This window comes from Microtus pennsylvanicus, chromosome 10, assembly GCF_037038515.1.
Source record: "Microtus pennsylvanicus isolate mMicPen1 chromosome 10, mMicPen1.hap1, whole genome shotgun sequence".
Taxonomy (NCBI): domain Eukaryota; kingdom Metazoa; phylum Chordata; class Mammalia; order Rodentia; family Cricetidae; genus Microtus; species Microtus pennsylvanicus.
The window spans coordinates 49,465,317-49,482,600 of NC_134588.1; the positions used below are offsets into that span (position 1 = coordinate 49,465,317).

The 17,284-nt window shown below is 44.4% G+C and overlaps 1 protein-coding gene across 1 annotated transcript in view; it reads right to left on the bottom strand.

The window, feature by feature from the left end:
- Positions 1 to 17,284, bottom strand: part of Soat1 (sterol O-acyltransferase 1) — a 53,280-nt gene that overhangs the window by 17,000 nt on the left and 18,996 nt on the right. Inside the window, exons 4-5 of the mRNA XM_075988317.1 lie at positions 5,487 to 5,638; positions 1,317 to 1,376 (exon numbers count right to left, since the gene is read on the bottom strand). Coding sequence (XP_075844432.1) covers positions 1,317 to 1,376; positions 5,487 to 5,638 — 212 coding nt within the window. The remainder of the gene's footprint in view (positions 1 to 1,316; positions 1,377 to 5,486; positions 5,639 to 17,284) is intronic.

The following is a 17,284-nucleotide window of genomic DNA, read 5'->3' on the forward strand; positions in this document are numbered from 1 at the left end:
TTCAAGTATACTGATAACACTTCTCCCTTGTTTTTCCCTTTCCTCCCTTCTCATTAATGAGGCCTAAACTCTGGGTTTCATGCATGCCTAGGTAAGTACTCTATCACTGAACTATAGCCCCCTTCATTTTATTAATTTTAAATAATGCAACTCTTATGTTAAAATGTTTAAATAGTGACTCTTGCTTCTTTGTGGAAAGCTTGCATTTTTCTCAGATTATAAATTTTAAAAAGAACACGGCCCAATTGCTTTAAAGGACAACATGAACAGAATATTAGAAAACTCTGTCCTTCATATCAAGGTTAGGAACCACACCCCAATTTGGCTTATAAAGTATGTTTTCATAAACAAGGTTCATATTTAAAAGAAGGCACATCACAGCACCTGACGTAATTTTCACCAACCAAATGCTCTCTCCTAATGCTGGTAAACTTCATCAATATCCCAATGAATACGTGAATAAGTAGGGGACTTATCAGTGACTAATAACAGGAAAGAAGAAACAGCCATCTCCCATCCAAAGTGCACCTTTTGCTTTGGTTCATGAATTAAGACAGTACAATGCATTCATTGCATGAAATTTTAAAGAGACTAGATTATCATGGGTTTTTAAAAAGAAAACTATCAATAATCAAAGGAAAACACACACACACATTAAGAAAGCAGTTGTGGTAGTTTGAAAGAAAATGGCCCTCAATGGGAGTGACACTATTAGGAGGTGTGGTTTTATTGGAGTGGGCGTGGCCTTGTTGGAGGCAGTGTCTCTGAGGCAGAGGGTTGTGAGGTCTCATATATGCTCAAGCCACAATGAGTGTCTCAGTTCATTTCCTGTTGCCTGCATGTCAAGATGCAGAACAAGGCTACTTCTCCAGCACTGTCTGCCTGCACACTGCCATGCTGCGCCATGATGATAATGGACTCTGAAACTGTAAGCCACTCCAACTAAGTGTTTACCTTGTAAGAGTTGCTGTGGTCATGGTGTCTCTTCACAGCAATAGAAACCCTAAGACAGCAGCAAATCCAAAATTCTCTCCAAATTCTCTTCTGCTAACTCTCTTGATAAACAATTCTGTGTAACACAATTTCAAAGAATCTCTCAAAAGATAGTTAGCTGCTTTTATATCTAACGTTTCCAAAGAAGCCAGAAAGAGAACTAGAAGATAGGCGAGAAGGAACATAAAAACATCAACGTTCATGACTTATATGGTCTTGAAACAAACTAGATAGAAAGACAGACAGACCAGAAAGTCTATAAATCAAGACTGTTTTTCCTTCCTAAATCAAACTAATAATTAACAAAAGCAAAAATAACTCACTCTAACAGAGACCGCCTTGAAATAAAGATCTTCCCTTGTTCTGGAGGTGCTCTTAGATCTCTGGAAAAGAAAAAAAATTAAAACATAGATAGTAGAAGAACAATAAGAAGCTTAATCGCAGGAGCAAGAGTGTGCTTACCAGCAAGTGTACTGGCTAGCATTCCTTGCCTGCCTTTCCCCATCCAATCGAGTACTATGTTGAGGGTTTTTTTGTTGTTGTTGTTGTTTTTCGAAACAGGGTTTCTCTGTAGCTTTGGTGCCTGTCCCGGAACTAGCTCTTGTAGACCAGGCTGGCCTCGAACTCCCAGAGATCCGCCTGCCTCTGCCTCCCAAGTGCTGGGATTAAAGGCGTGCGTCACCACCACCCAGCTTATGTTGAGGGTTTTATGCACATTATCTCACTACTCCTGGCAGTGCTGTGGAGTGGGTGCATGTATACTTATTTAAGTAGGAGCTATGCCAGATGTCTAACTGAAGCACCAGAGATTCCATTTCTAGCCCATGGTAAGGCAGACCCTGAACCACCCATCCTGAAAGACCCGGAGGTGATGTACCACCACACTGCACACTGCTATTGATGTCCTCCACACTGCACACTGCTATTGATGTCCTCCACACTGCTATTGATGTCCTCCACACTGCACACTGCTATTGATGTCCTCCACACTGCACACTGCTATTGATGTCCTCCACACTGCACACTGCTATTGATGTCCTCCACACTGCACACTGCTATTGATGTCCTCCACACTGCACACTGCTGTTGATGTCCTCCACACTGCACACTGCTATTGATGTCCTCCACACTGCACACTGCTATTGATGTCCTCCACACTGCTATTGACGTCCTCCACACTGCTATTGATGTCCTCCACACTGCACACTGCTATTGATGTCCTCCACACTGCTATTGATGTCCTCCACACTGCACACTGCTATTGATGTCCTCCACACTGCACACTGCTATTGATGTCCTCCACACTGCACACTGCTATTGATGTCCTCCACACTGCACACTGCTATTGATGTCCTCCACACTGCTATTGATGTCCTCCACACTGCACACTGCTATTGATGTCCTCCACACTGCACACTGCTATTGATGTCCTCCACACTGCACACTGCTATTGATGTCCTCCACACTGCACACTGCTGTTGATGTCCTCCACACTGCACACTGCTATTGATGTCCTCCACACTGCACACTGCTATTGATGTCCTCCACACTGCTATTGATGTCCTCCACACTGCACACTGCTATTGATGTCCTCCACACTGCACACTGCTATTGATGTCCTCCACACTGCTATTGACGTCCTCCACACTGCTATTGATGTCCTCCACACTGCACACTGCTATTGATGTCCTCCACACTGCACACTGCTATTGATGTCCTCCACACTGCTATTGACGTCCTCCACACTGCTATTGATGTCCTCCACACTGCACACTGCTATTGATGTCCTCCACACTGCTATTGATGTCCTCCACACTGCACACTGCTATTGACGTCCTCCACACTGCACACTGCTATTGATGTCCTCCACACTGCACACTGCTGTTGATGTCCTCCACACTGCACACTGCTATTGATGTCCTCCACACTGCACACTGCTATTGATGTCCTCCACACTGCTATTGACGTCCTCCACACTGCTATTGATGTCCTCCACACTGCACACTGCTATTGATGTCCTCCACACTGCACACTGCTATTGACGTCCTCCACACTGCTATTGATGTCCTCCACACTGCACACTGCTATTGATGTCCTCCACACTGCTATTGATGTCCTCCACACTGCTATTGATGTCCTCCACACTGCTATTGATGTCCTCCACACTGCACACTGCTATTGATGTCCTCCACACTGCACACTGCTATTGACGTCCTCCACACTGCTATTGATGTCCTCCACACTGCACACTGCTATTGATGTCCTCCACACTGCTATTGATGTCCTCCACACTGCACACTGCTATTGATGTCCTCCACACTGCTATTGATGTCCTCCACACTGCACACTGCTATTGATGTCCTCCACACTGCACACTGCTATTGATGTCCTCCACACTGCACACTGCTATTGACGTCCTCCACACTGCTATTGATGTCCTCCACACTGCACACTGCTATTGATGTCCTCCACACTGCACACTGCTATTGATGTCCTCCACACTGCACACTGCTATTGACGTCCTCCACACTGCTATTGATGTCCTCCACACTGCACACTGCTATTGATGTCCTCCACACTGCACACTGCTATTGATGTCCTCCACACTGCACACTGCTATTGATGTCCTCCACACTGCACACTGCTATTGATGTCCTCCACACTGCACACTGCTATTGACGTCCTCCACACTGCTATTGATGTCCTCCACACTGCACACTGCTATTGATGTCCTCCACACTGCACACTGCTATTGATGTCCTCCACACTGCACACTGCTATTGACGTCCTCCACACTGCTATTGATGTCCTCCACACTGCACACTGCTATTGATGTCCTCCACACTGCACACTGCTATTGATGTCCTCCACACTGCTATTGACGTCCTCCACACTGCTATTGATGTCCTCCACACTGCACACTGCTATTGACGTCCTCCACACTGCTATTGATGTCCTCCACACTGCACACTGCTATTGACGTCCTCCACACTGCTATTGATGTCCTCCACACTGCACACTGCTATTGACGTCCTCCACACTGCACACTGCTATTGACGTCCTCCACACTGCCTGATGCTTGTTTACTTTGAACATTTTAGTTAATGTCTTAATTGGGGTACACTGCTATTGATGTGTCCTCCACACTGCCTGATGCTTGTTTACTTTTAACATTTTAGTTAGTGTCTTATTTGGGGCAGGGTAGACCACACATGTGTACAGAGACCAGAGGACAACTTGCAGGGAGTCAGTTCTCTCCTTTCACCAGGTTAAACCAAGGATTGAATTCAGGCTTGGCAGCATCTCTTGACCTGATGTTTATGGGACACTTCTCAGTGTCAAAGACCTTACAACAACCCCAACAGCTAGCTTCCTCATCATATCAGCTGCTTTTGGGAGATAAAACACATTTAGTGCCTCACATACCATCTTATTAGGGCACTGCCGTTGGCTATTACACTCACAACCATTCTCCGGGAGAGACTAGCAGGGAGCCCACAAGGGCAAAGTAGCACACAGTAGCCGTTGATGCCTTCCCTCTAAACACATACTAACTGCACGGTACTTCCCTACGAGTACACACCAAATAGTACACAACAGGCATGGGAAGGATGTGGTTACATCAAGGACTCTGGAGCAGACTCCAGGGTAGATCCCTGATGTGGAATCTCACATAGCTGCACTAATCTGTAACATGCGGATAGCTGTGGCATCTACCTCACCACGAGGGGCTTGGTTTAAGGTTTTGTATCCACATTATAAAACCCATACTGGGTCAGTGCTACAGCTCAGCAGGTAAAGACATTCGTCACCGAACCTGACAACCTTAATTCAATCTGGGATCCACAGGGTGGAAGGAGAGAACTGCCAATCAAAAACTGTCCTCTGACCTCTACATGTCCACTGTGGACTGCATGCCCCCCCACACACATACATATATACAAACATACACACATACATACAAACAAACAAAATAGATGAATGTAAAAAAAAATTAAGTTAACCAGGCAGTGGTGACACACACCCTTAACCCCAGCACTCGGGGGCAGAGACAGATAATCTGTGAATTCAATCAAGGCCAGCCTGGTCTACAAAGCGAGTTCCAGGACAGCCAGGGCAGTTACACAGAGAAACCTTGTCTCAAAAAACCAAAATAAATAAATAAATAAATAAAATAAGCTGTGATAATAAATAAAATAAAATAAATGGTACCCTATATTAAGAAGGGGAAAAAAAAAACCTTTAACCCCAGCACTCAGAAGGCAGAGAGAGGCAGGCAACTCTCTGTGAGTTCGAGGCCAACCTGATCCACATAGGGATCCAGGCCAGCCAAGGCAACATAGTGAGAAGCTGACTCAAAAGATAAAAAATATAAAAGAAAAAGTGGGGACAAGGTGTGACCCGGGGCATTTCCACTGCACTCCACATTCTGACCACGGAGCTGGCTGGAGTAGATGTCTACTCTGGGAGACAACAACAACACACATACTCACTTGGCTCTGTGGTTGTTTTTCATTTCTTCAAGAATGGAGAAGGTTGTAAGAGCACACCCACCATTGTCCAGAGATGCAGACTTTTCAATAAGATTGGTCACAAAATCATCAAAGTGACAACCAACTTCCTTCAGAAACAGTGGCTTCAGTTCCTAAAGTTTTAAACAAATAAATAAAAATGTCAGCGTTTGCTTGTGGGTCACTGACGTTTCTCTGAGGGGATCCCTTAAAGTGTGGGTCGACGGAAAGCCATACTAAACAAGTGAGCTCACAGGAGTCAAAGCAGAAGAAATAATTTCTATCGTTGATTTGTCGTTTCAGACATGTATGAAAACACAGTAATAACATATAGCCTGTTGAAAATATATACCTGCTGGGCGGTGGTGGCGCACGCCTTTAATCCCAGCACTCAGGAGGCAGAGGCAGGAGGATCTCTGTGAGCTTGAGGCCAGCCTGGTCTACAAGAACTAGTTCCAGGACAGGCTCCAAAGCTACAGAGAAACCCTGCCTTAAACCCCGCCCCCCCCAAAAAGAAAATATATACCTGTCGCCTTTCTACTCTCTTTTCCTCCCTCAAAGTTGCTATGTAGACAAACAACCTTGATCTTCCAAGCCCTCACCTCCAAAGTGCTGGGATCATCACGTGCCACCATGCCTGGCGATATGCCTACGTCCCCAAGGATACTGAAGGACCACCTGGTAAACGAGCATCTAGGAAGGACACTAACATCAGAGGGGCACAATGGGAGAAATGGGAGGCAGAGGCAGAGCAAGTGTGAGGCCACCTGGACTAAGACCCTGCCCCCAAACACATACACCAAGCAGATAAAAATGAGAACATTCTTTTAATAGTTTTATTTAGAAAACAAAAATCAATACATTATGTCTATATTATGTAATTACCGCAGTCTTTTTTCCTAAATGAATCCCTTTGCCCCTAAGTTCCCATAACGAATATTCTAAACCATTTTTTAAAAACATTTATCTTCTTGTATGTGTTTTGCCTGCATGTGTATATAAATACCGTGCACACGCCTAGTGTCTGCAGAGGTCAGAAGAGGGCATCAGATCCCCAGGAGCTGGAGTTATGGATGGTTGTAAGCTACCATATTGGTGCTAGGAACCAAATCCCAGTCCTCTGCAAGATCAACAATGCTCTTAACCACTGAGCCATCTCTCCAACCCTCACAATTTACATTTTAATGCATGTCATTTTGTATCATAGCTATGTTTATTTAATATTTATTCCTATTTCCATAACTATGTATTTAGCTAACCATAAAACATGAATAAAGTCATGGTGGCACATGCCTTTGATCCCAACACTCAGGAGGCAGAAGCAAGCAGCCCTCTGTGAGTTCAAGGCTAGTCTGGTCTACAGAGCTAGTTCCTGGACAGCCAAGCCTACACAAAGAAACCCTGTCTTGAAAAACCAAAAAATAAAAACAAGAAAGAACATCATGAATATGTATGTGTTGTATAGCTAAATACTGCCATACATATTCATAAAAGTTAAGAGTGTGTGTGCATGTTATATATACACATCTATACATACAAAATCTTATGAAAATAAATATGTAGAACCATGTGAAATGGTGCACACATGTAATCCAGACACACAGGAGGCAGAGGCAGGAGGTGTCTCTGTTTTAAAATATACACAAATAAAAATTATACACAATTGTTATTTGGGCCTCTAGATGTCCTTAATATTTTTTTTAAGATTTATTTATTACATACAGTGTTCTGCTTGCATGTATACTTGCAGGCCAGAAGAGGGCACCAGATCTCATTACAGATGGTTGTGAGCCACCATGTGGTTGCTGGGAATTGGACTCAGGACCTCTGGAAGAGCAGTCAGTGCTCTTAACCTCTAAGCTATCTCTCCAGCCCTGTCCTTAATATTTTAAGATAAATACTTGCAGTTTTTGAAAATATTTATATATTATGAATATAAATGTCATTTTTTCAGGTTACAATACATTGACACAAAAGGAATGGTATAATTTTGAGATGAGGCTGAGCTACACAGAGTTCTAGAACAGCCTGGGATATTCTAGTGAGACCCTGTTTCAAAATAATAATAAAGAAACAAATAGGAGTGAGCAAGTAAAACAAAAGCCTAGACATGCCTATGCACGCAATTGCACAAAGGGCAGCAGGGTAGTGGGAATATGCCACCACACTCTCACAGATGCTACGTACGGCTCTGCCTCAAGCTCTGGGTTAAAGTCATGTGCCACCACACCTGGCCCTAAAATAAATTTTAAAAAGTAAAGTAATTTTTTTTTCCAATGGAGAAATATACTGAGAGGGCAGGGGCAGGATCTTTTGATCCCACCCAGGACTAGGACAAATTTGGGGCACTCTGAGGCACTAACTAGGGAGGCAATAATAAACACACGAACCCAGCACCCTGTCCTTGTGGAGTGAGCAGTGCAATGCCCTTGGTAAGTTCTAGAATGGAGTTTTTCATTGTTGAAGCAGAAAGTGCTAAGCGCTAAGGTCAGGGACAGTCAGAAGGGTGCAGGGGACAAGCCATGTGTGTAAGGCCACGGCCTCCCTGTGCTTGGAGTCAAATCTCAATTTCACTCAGCACTGAAGAGAAGCCCAGGTTCTTGAGACAAGGGAAAGGCTTCCAAGCCACCCCTTTCAGCACTCTTCGCACGCTGACACCAGGGCAACACACCCACGTATCAAGTGTAAGACAATAAAAGCATAGGGGAGGGGTTGTTAAAGAAGTTATACAAATGTCAGTAAAAACTGCTTAGTCAAGTCTTCCTTCCTTCAGCTACAGCTAAACTTGAGTTAGGGCAGAGGCGGGCAGAGGTGGGCAGAAATGGGCAGGGGCGGGCAGAGGCGGGCAGGCACCATGACCGTTCAGCTGGAAAACTGTCGCAGTGTGAGCCTGGCAACCCAAGTTCAGTTGCTAGAGAGTTTCCCTTGACTAGAGAAAGAGCACTAACTGCCCTGACCTTCAGATGTGCACCGTGGCACGTGAGTGTTACACACACACACACACACACACACACACATACACACACACACATGCATTATAAAATAACAAAAATTGATGAGTCTTTTTTTTCTTGTTTAAGACAGAATCATGCTGTAGCCCAGAACAGCCCCTAACTCAAGGCAACCAACCCTCCTGCTCTCACCTGCCGAGTACAGATCCCAGGCAGGTGCCGGCACACCCAGTATGACATAGCTCTTACTCCTTATGCACTGCTTGCCAGATGAATGCAGAGCCCTTGCTTTTGTCTAACAACGAGGAGAAACAGTGTCACAGAGAAAGGACAACAGGGCAGCATGAGAGGACAGGCATTGGTGTGACAACCGGTGTAAAGCAGAAAGCGTCAAGTTTTCTGACTCCCCAGAAGGGGTGCAGAGCATTCCAACAGGATTAACGCCTGCCTTTCATTCCCCCTGAACTCAAATTTGTACGTGGGCACTTCAGGAATCCAAGACAATCTTTTCTTCTTTTTCTTCTTATTTATGTATGTATGTACGTATGTATGTATTGGTTTTTCGAGACAGGGTTTCTCTATAGCTTTAGAACCTGTCCTGAAACTAGCTCTTATAGGCCAGACTGGCCTCAAACTCAGAGATCCGCCTGCCTCTGCCTCCCGAGCACTTAATAGAGTGCGCCACACCGCCCAGCCCAAGACAATCATTTAAATGTAGCACTTTATATACTGTATTATAATTCGCTGCCTAATGCTCATATTCTAATGTCTGTCTTTCTCTGAGGAATTAAAAGTCAGAGAGGGGAGGAAGGAAAGGAAATGGAGAAAAATATATAGCTCAATAAAAATAATAAGAAAAATTAACAAAAAATAGTCAACAGAAGCTGCTGCCAGTGGACTCAAGAACACTGCCTTTGTGGAGACCAGGAAGCTTCTTAAACTCCCTTCAGAAATCCTCAGAGATGACACTGGTGACTCTACCGCCACTCCCTCTGTGAGAGGACAGCTAATGGAGCGGCTGCTCCTGCCTTTCACGTTCTCCTAGCACACAAAACTGTTATTTAGAATTCAAAATGTGAGCACAGTTAGTCCGAATGAAGTCTGAGTAACTGAAGGGACATGGCATTAGCTGGGGCTTTTCTACTGACTTGACCTCTCAAACTCGCCTCTGTGCGTACTAACTTCCCTCAGCCAGTGGCCCTCAAGGGGTGGACAGATGCTGAGGGAGAGGACAATGACTAGAAAAGCAAGGTGTCTAGGTAATCTAGTAACCACCCCAGCACTCGGGGCTGTGGCAGGAGGATTGCTAGCCATTCTGTATGTACCCAGGCCACGCAGAGCTACAGAATAAGACGCTGTTCCAAACAACGAAAGGCAAACGAACAGAAACCCAGCAAACAAATGCACTGTGTTTTGGGGCTCATATGAACCTTCTATTTTAAGCAAGCAGCTGAATTAGATCACCCGGAAGAGTCCAAGAATGGGGAACAAAGATCCTGTGGTTGGGAACCTACATAATAAAAGCACACACGCTCAGGAACGAGAGAGGTACCCGGGTGGAATGGACAGACATTTTAGGCACAGATTTACAAACGCGCTCACAGCCACACCTCAGAAAGCAGCTTCTATAGAAAGCCTCCAGGCTGAAGCTACATCGGACTGAGTTCTGAAATGAGAAAACAGAGTCATCTGTGGATGAATCAAATAATTCTTCCAAAGGCTGAAAAACTTCCAAGCAGGCTGGGAGAAGCAGCCCCAGCGCAAACCAATCAGGGCAGTTTTTTAGCATCTCAAACGCCACAGGACACAGGACTCACAATTTCCTCAAAGATGGCTTTAAGAAGGATTATGCTGACTCCACAAGGCCCCTAGGAGTCTAAGAATTGTTTGGTGGCTCTGACTCAGTGCCTGGCTCGGCCCAGGGAACCTTTCGGCCCAGGTTGTGGCACAGAGGTTGTAGCACGATCAGAAACCCAACCCTTCTAGACAAAGCAGGCATCCCCAGGCAGGGCAGGAATCTGGGTCAAATGTGCCCCTGACTCCTGACTCCAGGGTCTGCCCTGGAAAGATGCTCCTTGTCCTTTTCCTTCATTGTACCTAACTCCTTTTCTAAAGTTCTCTCTTTTTCCATTTGCCTTCCCCAATGACTTTCAGTATCTTGGTCGGTTGGTTGGTTTTTTTGATCTTTTGCCCAGACTGACATCAAACTGGAGGTGATCTGCCTCAGCCTCCCAAGTACTGAGCTTACAGGCATGGGCCACCCTGTCTTGACAAATACCACCTCTATTTATACATCATGCATCCGGCACTCATAAAAGTGTCTTTGCAATTTTCAAACAACTGTGGAACCAACCAGTACCAAACCTACACATGCCATGGTGGATTAATTCAGTCTTTGTTATAAAGGATGTAGAAAGTGGTTATTAAAACACAAAACCAAACACCTCACTGACTTTTCCCCTAGAAGCTATGAAGGAAAGGGGCTTGAAAACCACGTGACTACTGTTCATTAGATGAGTACGTATGACCTATCTCTGGGAGCTTTTATACATTATCTCCAGGCTTGAAAACAAATGAACATTATAATATTTATTTTACACATGGGAAACCTAAGCTTAAAAAACTCAACTGAAGGGCTAGGGCCGTAGCTCAGTGATAAGATGCTTGCTTAGCTGGAGCAAGGTCCTGTGCTCCAGCCTGGAGTCGGGAGGGGTTAGTAAAAGAGGTGGGTAAAGTGGTATGTGCAAATCCCAGAACTTGTCAGCTGCTGGTTGGGAAAATATCGTCCACACAACCTCAGATTTCATTATTACTATATTGCTTTCTACCAAACATTACCTGAACTATTTTCTGTATATATAATTGGTACCATCAACAAAACAAAACAAAAACCAACAAAATTTTAGGGAGGGGAAAAAAAAAATCATAAAATAGAAATGTGTATGGGAGGCAGAGGCAGGTGGACCCCTGTGAGTCTGAGGCCAGCCTGGTCTACATAAAGAGTTCCAAGACAGCCAAAGCTACATAGACACCCTGTCTAAAAAAATAAAGTCTATATAGCTCAAAAAAAACATTTAAAAAAATAAAAATAAAAAGTCAATGTAAGCATGTACCCTAATGGTGGGTAACCTAATAAGAAGGAAAGCCCTAGTCAGGCTAAGTCAAAAGCATTTTGTTTGAAAGCAAAGATTTACGCGAAGTGTTGCAAGCAGGACATGGAGGCACAGAGCAGTAATCCTAGTACTTGGGAAAACACAGCAGGAAGTTTGCTTCCTTCCAGTTTGAGACCAGCCTAAGCTAACAGTTTGAGCTTCTGCCTCAAAACCTGAAACGGGGCAGGGAGCAGCTGGGGATGCAGATCTGATGGTAGAACGCTTACCTAACGTTCAGGAACTCAGGAGGCCTGGGGTCTCATCTCAGCACAGCATAAACCAGACATGATTTTGTAAGCCTGGCTTCCCAGCATTACAAGGTGCAGGCAAGAGTTCAGAAATTCAAGGTCATCCTTAGCTACAAAGTGAGTTTAAGGCCTACCTGAGATAGAGACCCTGTACGAAATTAGCACTGGGCTGTCACAAAATTTAGTCTACATAATATTCTTAATCTCGTTTTAATCAGCCCAAACTAAGCTGAAACATATTTATCCACCTTAATCTTCCACTTAAATAACTAGTCCTTTTTTTGTTCTTTTGAGACAGAGTATCTCTGTAGCTTTGGAGCCTGTCCTGGAACTCACTCTGTAGACGAGGCTGGCCTCAACCTCACAGAATGAGCCATCCACTTGCCTCTGCCTCCCGAGTGCTGGGATTAAAGGTATGTGCCACCACTGCCCAGCAACCTATTCATCTTTATCTTTCAAATGTTTTGTTAGTTTGTTTAGTATTATTAAAGACAGAGTTTTACTATGTACCTGTGGTGATTTGAATAAAAATGGCCCCCATAGGCTCCCAGGAAATGGCACTATTAGGAGGTGTGGCTTTGTTGAAGAAAGTGTGTCACTGGGGGTGAACTTTGAGGTTTCAGAAGCTCAAGCCAGGCCCGGTTGCATTCTCTTTTCCTGCTGCCTGCTGATCCGGATGTAGAACTCTCGCTCCTGTGCCAGCACCACTTCTGCCTGCACACCATGCTTCCGGTCACGATGACAATAAGCCTCTGAGCTATAAGCCAGCCCCAGTTAAATGCTTTCATTTATCAGAGTTGCCACGGCCATGGCATCTCTTCACAGCAGCAGAAACCCTACGTGGTAGCCTAGAACTTGAAATGTTTCAGCCTAGTGATTACAGGTGTGTGCTGCCACACCCAGTTACCAAAGGGTAGCAGATTTTACTCTCATGGTCTCCATCAACTCTTTCATTTCATTGGTCTTTGTGAAAATTCTGGAAGATTAGAAAAGTAGTAAAAATATATTCCTCATAGTTAACAAATACGACATCCACACAAAGAACTGTAATGAAAACACTTTAAGATCACATATAATACACATATGATACACAAGCACAAAATATTAAGGACAATATGCAAACTAACACGCACAGCAATGAGCATATATGAGCATATAAAGGCATATCCTCCCTATATAGATAGATGCAAACTCTGCACAATCCATCTACATGGAATTGTGTGCATGACAGGGAAAGGAAAAACTGTCAGGAGGGAAATAAGCAGAAATGTTATTTCCTGGTGGCAGGCATTTAGTTGATAGATATTACTTCTTTATGTTTCTCTTAGGGGTTCTCTGCAATGAGCCTATACCATCCCTATGATGAGAGAAAAGTGTGGAGAAAGCAGATTCCTCCTGCTCATAAAGCCGAGTGGTGTGGCAATGTAACAATAGGGTGAGATCTTAAACTGTGGGCACTTTCCTAGTAAAGGTAAGCTATACAACCAGAAGACAAGTCAGAGCGTCTTCTCTCAAGGGGTCGCTCTGCTGTTTGCACTGTTTTGGGGTGGCGTCTCAAATGCCCAGGCCTCAAGCTTGGTTCCTCGCCCTCCTACCTCCACGTCACAGTGTATGCTATCATCCCAGATCGCTTCTCAGTTTTGAAAGTCTTTAATTTAGATTAAAGCTGATTTTTGTGTGCTACTAAGATCAAAACATTTCCTCTCCGGACTTGGCCATGAATACAAGCGACTGAGAGATGGTGACACGAAGATCAGAGTTCAACACAATCCTCAACCTCACAGTGGGTTTGAGTCCGGCCGGGGTAACATGAGACAGCTTCCAGAGGGGAGGGATGGGGGGAGTGACAGGAAGGGAGAAGAGGGGATATCTATTCCGATTTCAGGGATATTAAACAGAACATATGGAAAGTGTTCCTCAAGCAGGGTCACTATCCTTTGACTGTTCTGAGGTTTTGGTTTCATTAACCACGAAATAGACTACAGCAGTAAGTGCGGTACAGTGATCTGTGCCTACAGTCCCAGCACTTGGGAAGCCAAGGCAGGAGGACTGTCACGTTTAAAGCCAATCTGGGCTATAAGGTTAAATCTTGTCACAAAATAAATAAATAAATAAATAATTCCCAAACCCCCACAAACTAATAAAATAAAATAGAGCACCTCAGCAGAGGTCTTTAACACCTCTGAAACTGGGGCGGTCCTTACCATGGACACCACCTGACGCAGGACTCCAAGGTGTCTAACTAAGACGCTGTCATCACCCTGTACAACAGGGAGAGAAGCCAGTGCGAGGGCAGAGCCGCGCAAGCAGGTGAAGCAGCCCAGCCCCGTTCGTCTACACTAAACCCAACACATCTTCCGCTCTGGTCCGTGTGGACCCTCTTTCATCGTTACCTGAAAGGCTGAACATTCAAGGGTAGAAGCTTTCTAGTTTTTTTCAAATGATAAAATAAAAAGACCAATGACCTGACTTTCCCAAAAGTCTCCAAGGCAGACTAGAGTTGTACATCTATGCATTTAAGTAAAACGAGAGAGGAGATTTCAAAGAACACAGCCAGGCCTGCATTGCCAAGTAAAAAGTGACTGGAAGCCTAGAGGAACAAAGAAAAAATGGACAGTTTGGGCAGAAGTGTGAGGATCAAACCCAGGGCTCCGTGTGTGTTAGAAGGCACTCTACCAAGTAAGCTACTACGTCCCAGTCAACAACTGCCAATTCAAGGGCATTTGAATCAAATCACAAGTTTATCAGTTAGCTGTAATGATTCATTTAGAACAAAGCACTACACATAAATGTAGGGAACCCTGCTACAGACCTGTAATCACAAACAGGAGGCAGAAGGTTGCCAGCTGAGGCCTGGGCCACAGAGTTGGGTTCAAGGTCTCTAAACAAGATCTCTGTTAGCCGGGAGCTGGTGGCGCACGCCTTTAATCCCAGCACTCGGGAGGCAGAGGCAGGCAGATATCTTGTGAGTTCGAGACCAGCCTGGTCTACAGAGCTAGTTCCAGGACAGGCTCCAAAGCCACAGAGAAACCCTGTCTCGAAAAACAAACAAACAAAAAAAAAATCTCTGTTAAACAAACAAATAAATGGGTCTAGCGATGATGCTCAGGGTTAGGAGAGGGATTGCCTAGCATGTGTAGGACCTAGGTTTACCTCCTAGTACCTCAATCAATCAATCAATCATTAATTAATCAACCAATCAATCATAGACTAAAAACTTAGGAGTACAAGATGAGGAGGACATATTCAAAGCAAGGGGGTAGGAAAACTGTGGTCAGCAGAACGAGCTAGAATTTGAGGACCGTGGTGTATTATTTTGATGGGTGAAGGCATAAGGGTGAAGCACACAGGTAGAAAAGAATTCCCCACCGAGGGTAAGAAACAGGAAGGAATACAATGTAAGCCCGACTTTCCCACTACACGTTCCCTTCCATTGTCCCCAGCAGGGCATAAGTAACCATCAGAGACCTGAGACACAATAGGATATCTACCTTCAAACCAGGGTTAAGACTGGGGTGTGCCCCTAACAGAGGGAAGTAGATCACATAACAAGGCTTGTCCCATACATATAATTAATACTGTGGGTTAAATTAATGCCCACCCTCCTCTCAGCTACTTCTTTTTTTTATTTCATTCATTACTTCATCCTGATTTCAAATGACCAAACCAGGGAATCTGACACTTATTTATTTACTGATACTGTTTTTATTTTATTTACCGATACTTATTTATTTACTGATGGGCATACAAATACCACAGCACAACGTGGAGGCCAGGGAACAACTGAGGGAGTCAACTCCCACCTTCCACCAAGTGGGTTCCAGGACTGAATTCAGGTTGTCAGCTGGGGCGACAAGAGCCCTTATTCCTTACGGCATCTCACAGGTCCTAGAATTTAATTTATTCACTATAAATAAAGCAGATAATGCAGCACTATTTTTTTAAAGCTATAAGCCAGGTACGGTAGCTCAGACTAGGAATTTCAGCACTCTGAGGTTGAGGCAGGGGGACTGTTTTGATTTCAAGCCCAGCTCAGGCTACATAACAAGAGCTTGTTCCAAACTAACAAAACCAAGCCCAGAAAGTTACCTTGGATCTGTGAAACTTTCCGATTCTGTGCTCTTCCTGCCCTCCCCCTTGCTCCCTCACTCTATGCTCCCTTTCACAATCTTTCCCCTGGGGACTTAGGAAGCCGTGTGAAAAGGTTCCTACCACTTCAACCTTTTCTTCTCTCTTATGGAAATCTAAGGGTCCAGCCTATGACACTAACTTGTATTGGGCCCACTTAGCCATGCAGCCAACTTATCAATCATCCTCAAGTCTACGCAGTTGAAATATGGCACCTGGTGGTCTTTTCAAAGACTTATTTTTATGTTTTAAGTATGTGTGTACAAACATGTACATATGTGCATCATGTATGTGCCAGTGCCTGTGGAGACCAGCAGAGGGAATCAGATTCCCTAGAGCTGGGAGATAGTGGTGGCTGTAGGCTGCCTGATATAAGTGCTGGAAACCAAACTTGGGCTCTCTGCAAGAACAATCACTCTTAAGCACTGACCTATCCCTCCAGTTCCACATTTTTGAGACAAGGTCTGCTATGTAGCCCAGGCTGGCCTTGAAGTCATAGCAATCCTCCTGTCTCAGCCTCTCAGTTGCTGGGATTATAGATTATAGGCATGTATGTGCCACCCACCTGGGCTAATAAGTCTTTAAATAGGGCCTTATATTGGAGCAATGAAGTACTAGTTAGAAAAGACACTGTCTGAGCCAGAAAGATGCAGCTCCTGCTGTCACACCTGAAAACCTGACTTCAGTCCCTGGGACCCACACGATGGGAGGAGGGAACCGATGTCACAACTCTCCTCTGACCTCCCCACGCGTGTGTAACACCCCCATACATCCCACAACAAACATAGAACAAACAAGATGTACTTTAACAACTTTTTGAACACCACTTTATAAAGCAGCTTAGTGGACATCACAGCGCACTTAGGGGGTGTGTGTGAAGAATACGAATGTGAAACAAATAAATTCTTGTCCTGATATTTCCAGTAGCAGCAGCATCCATCCTAGACCCAAGAAAGTGCGGCATTTCAAACAAATCAGATGAAAGGGAACTTAAAAACTAAAACAGGCATTGGATACTGAGCATATCTTCAATTTTGTCAATGAACTTTGATCGTAACCTCACTGGGAAAGGGGAAATTTTAACAGGGTCAAATTTAAATTATATATTATTAGAAAATTTAAAGGCACTGCCTAGTCTATATGGTTCATAGGACAGTCCATCCACATTTAAAATGGCTCCACACTAGATTTTTCACCATCCCCGACAGAACACCTAACAGAAGCAGACGTAGTAGGAACTATGCCAGGACTCTTCACAAAGCGCTCCCAGGCACACCTAACCAGCCTTCGCAGCGAGCAGA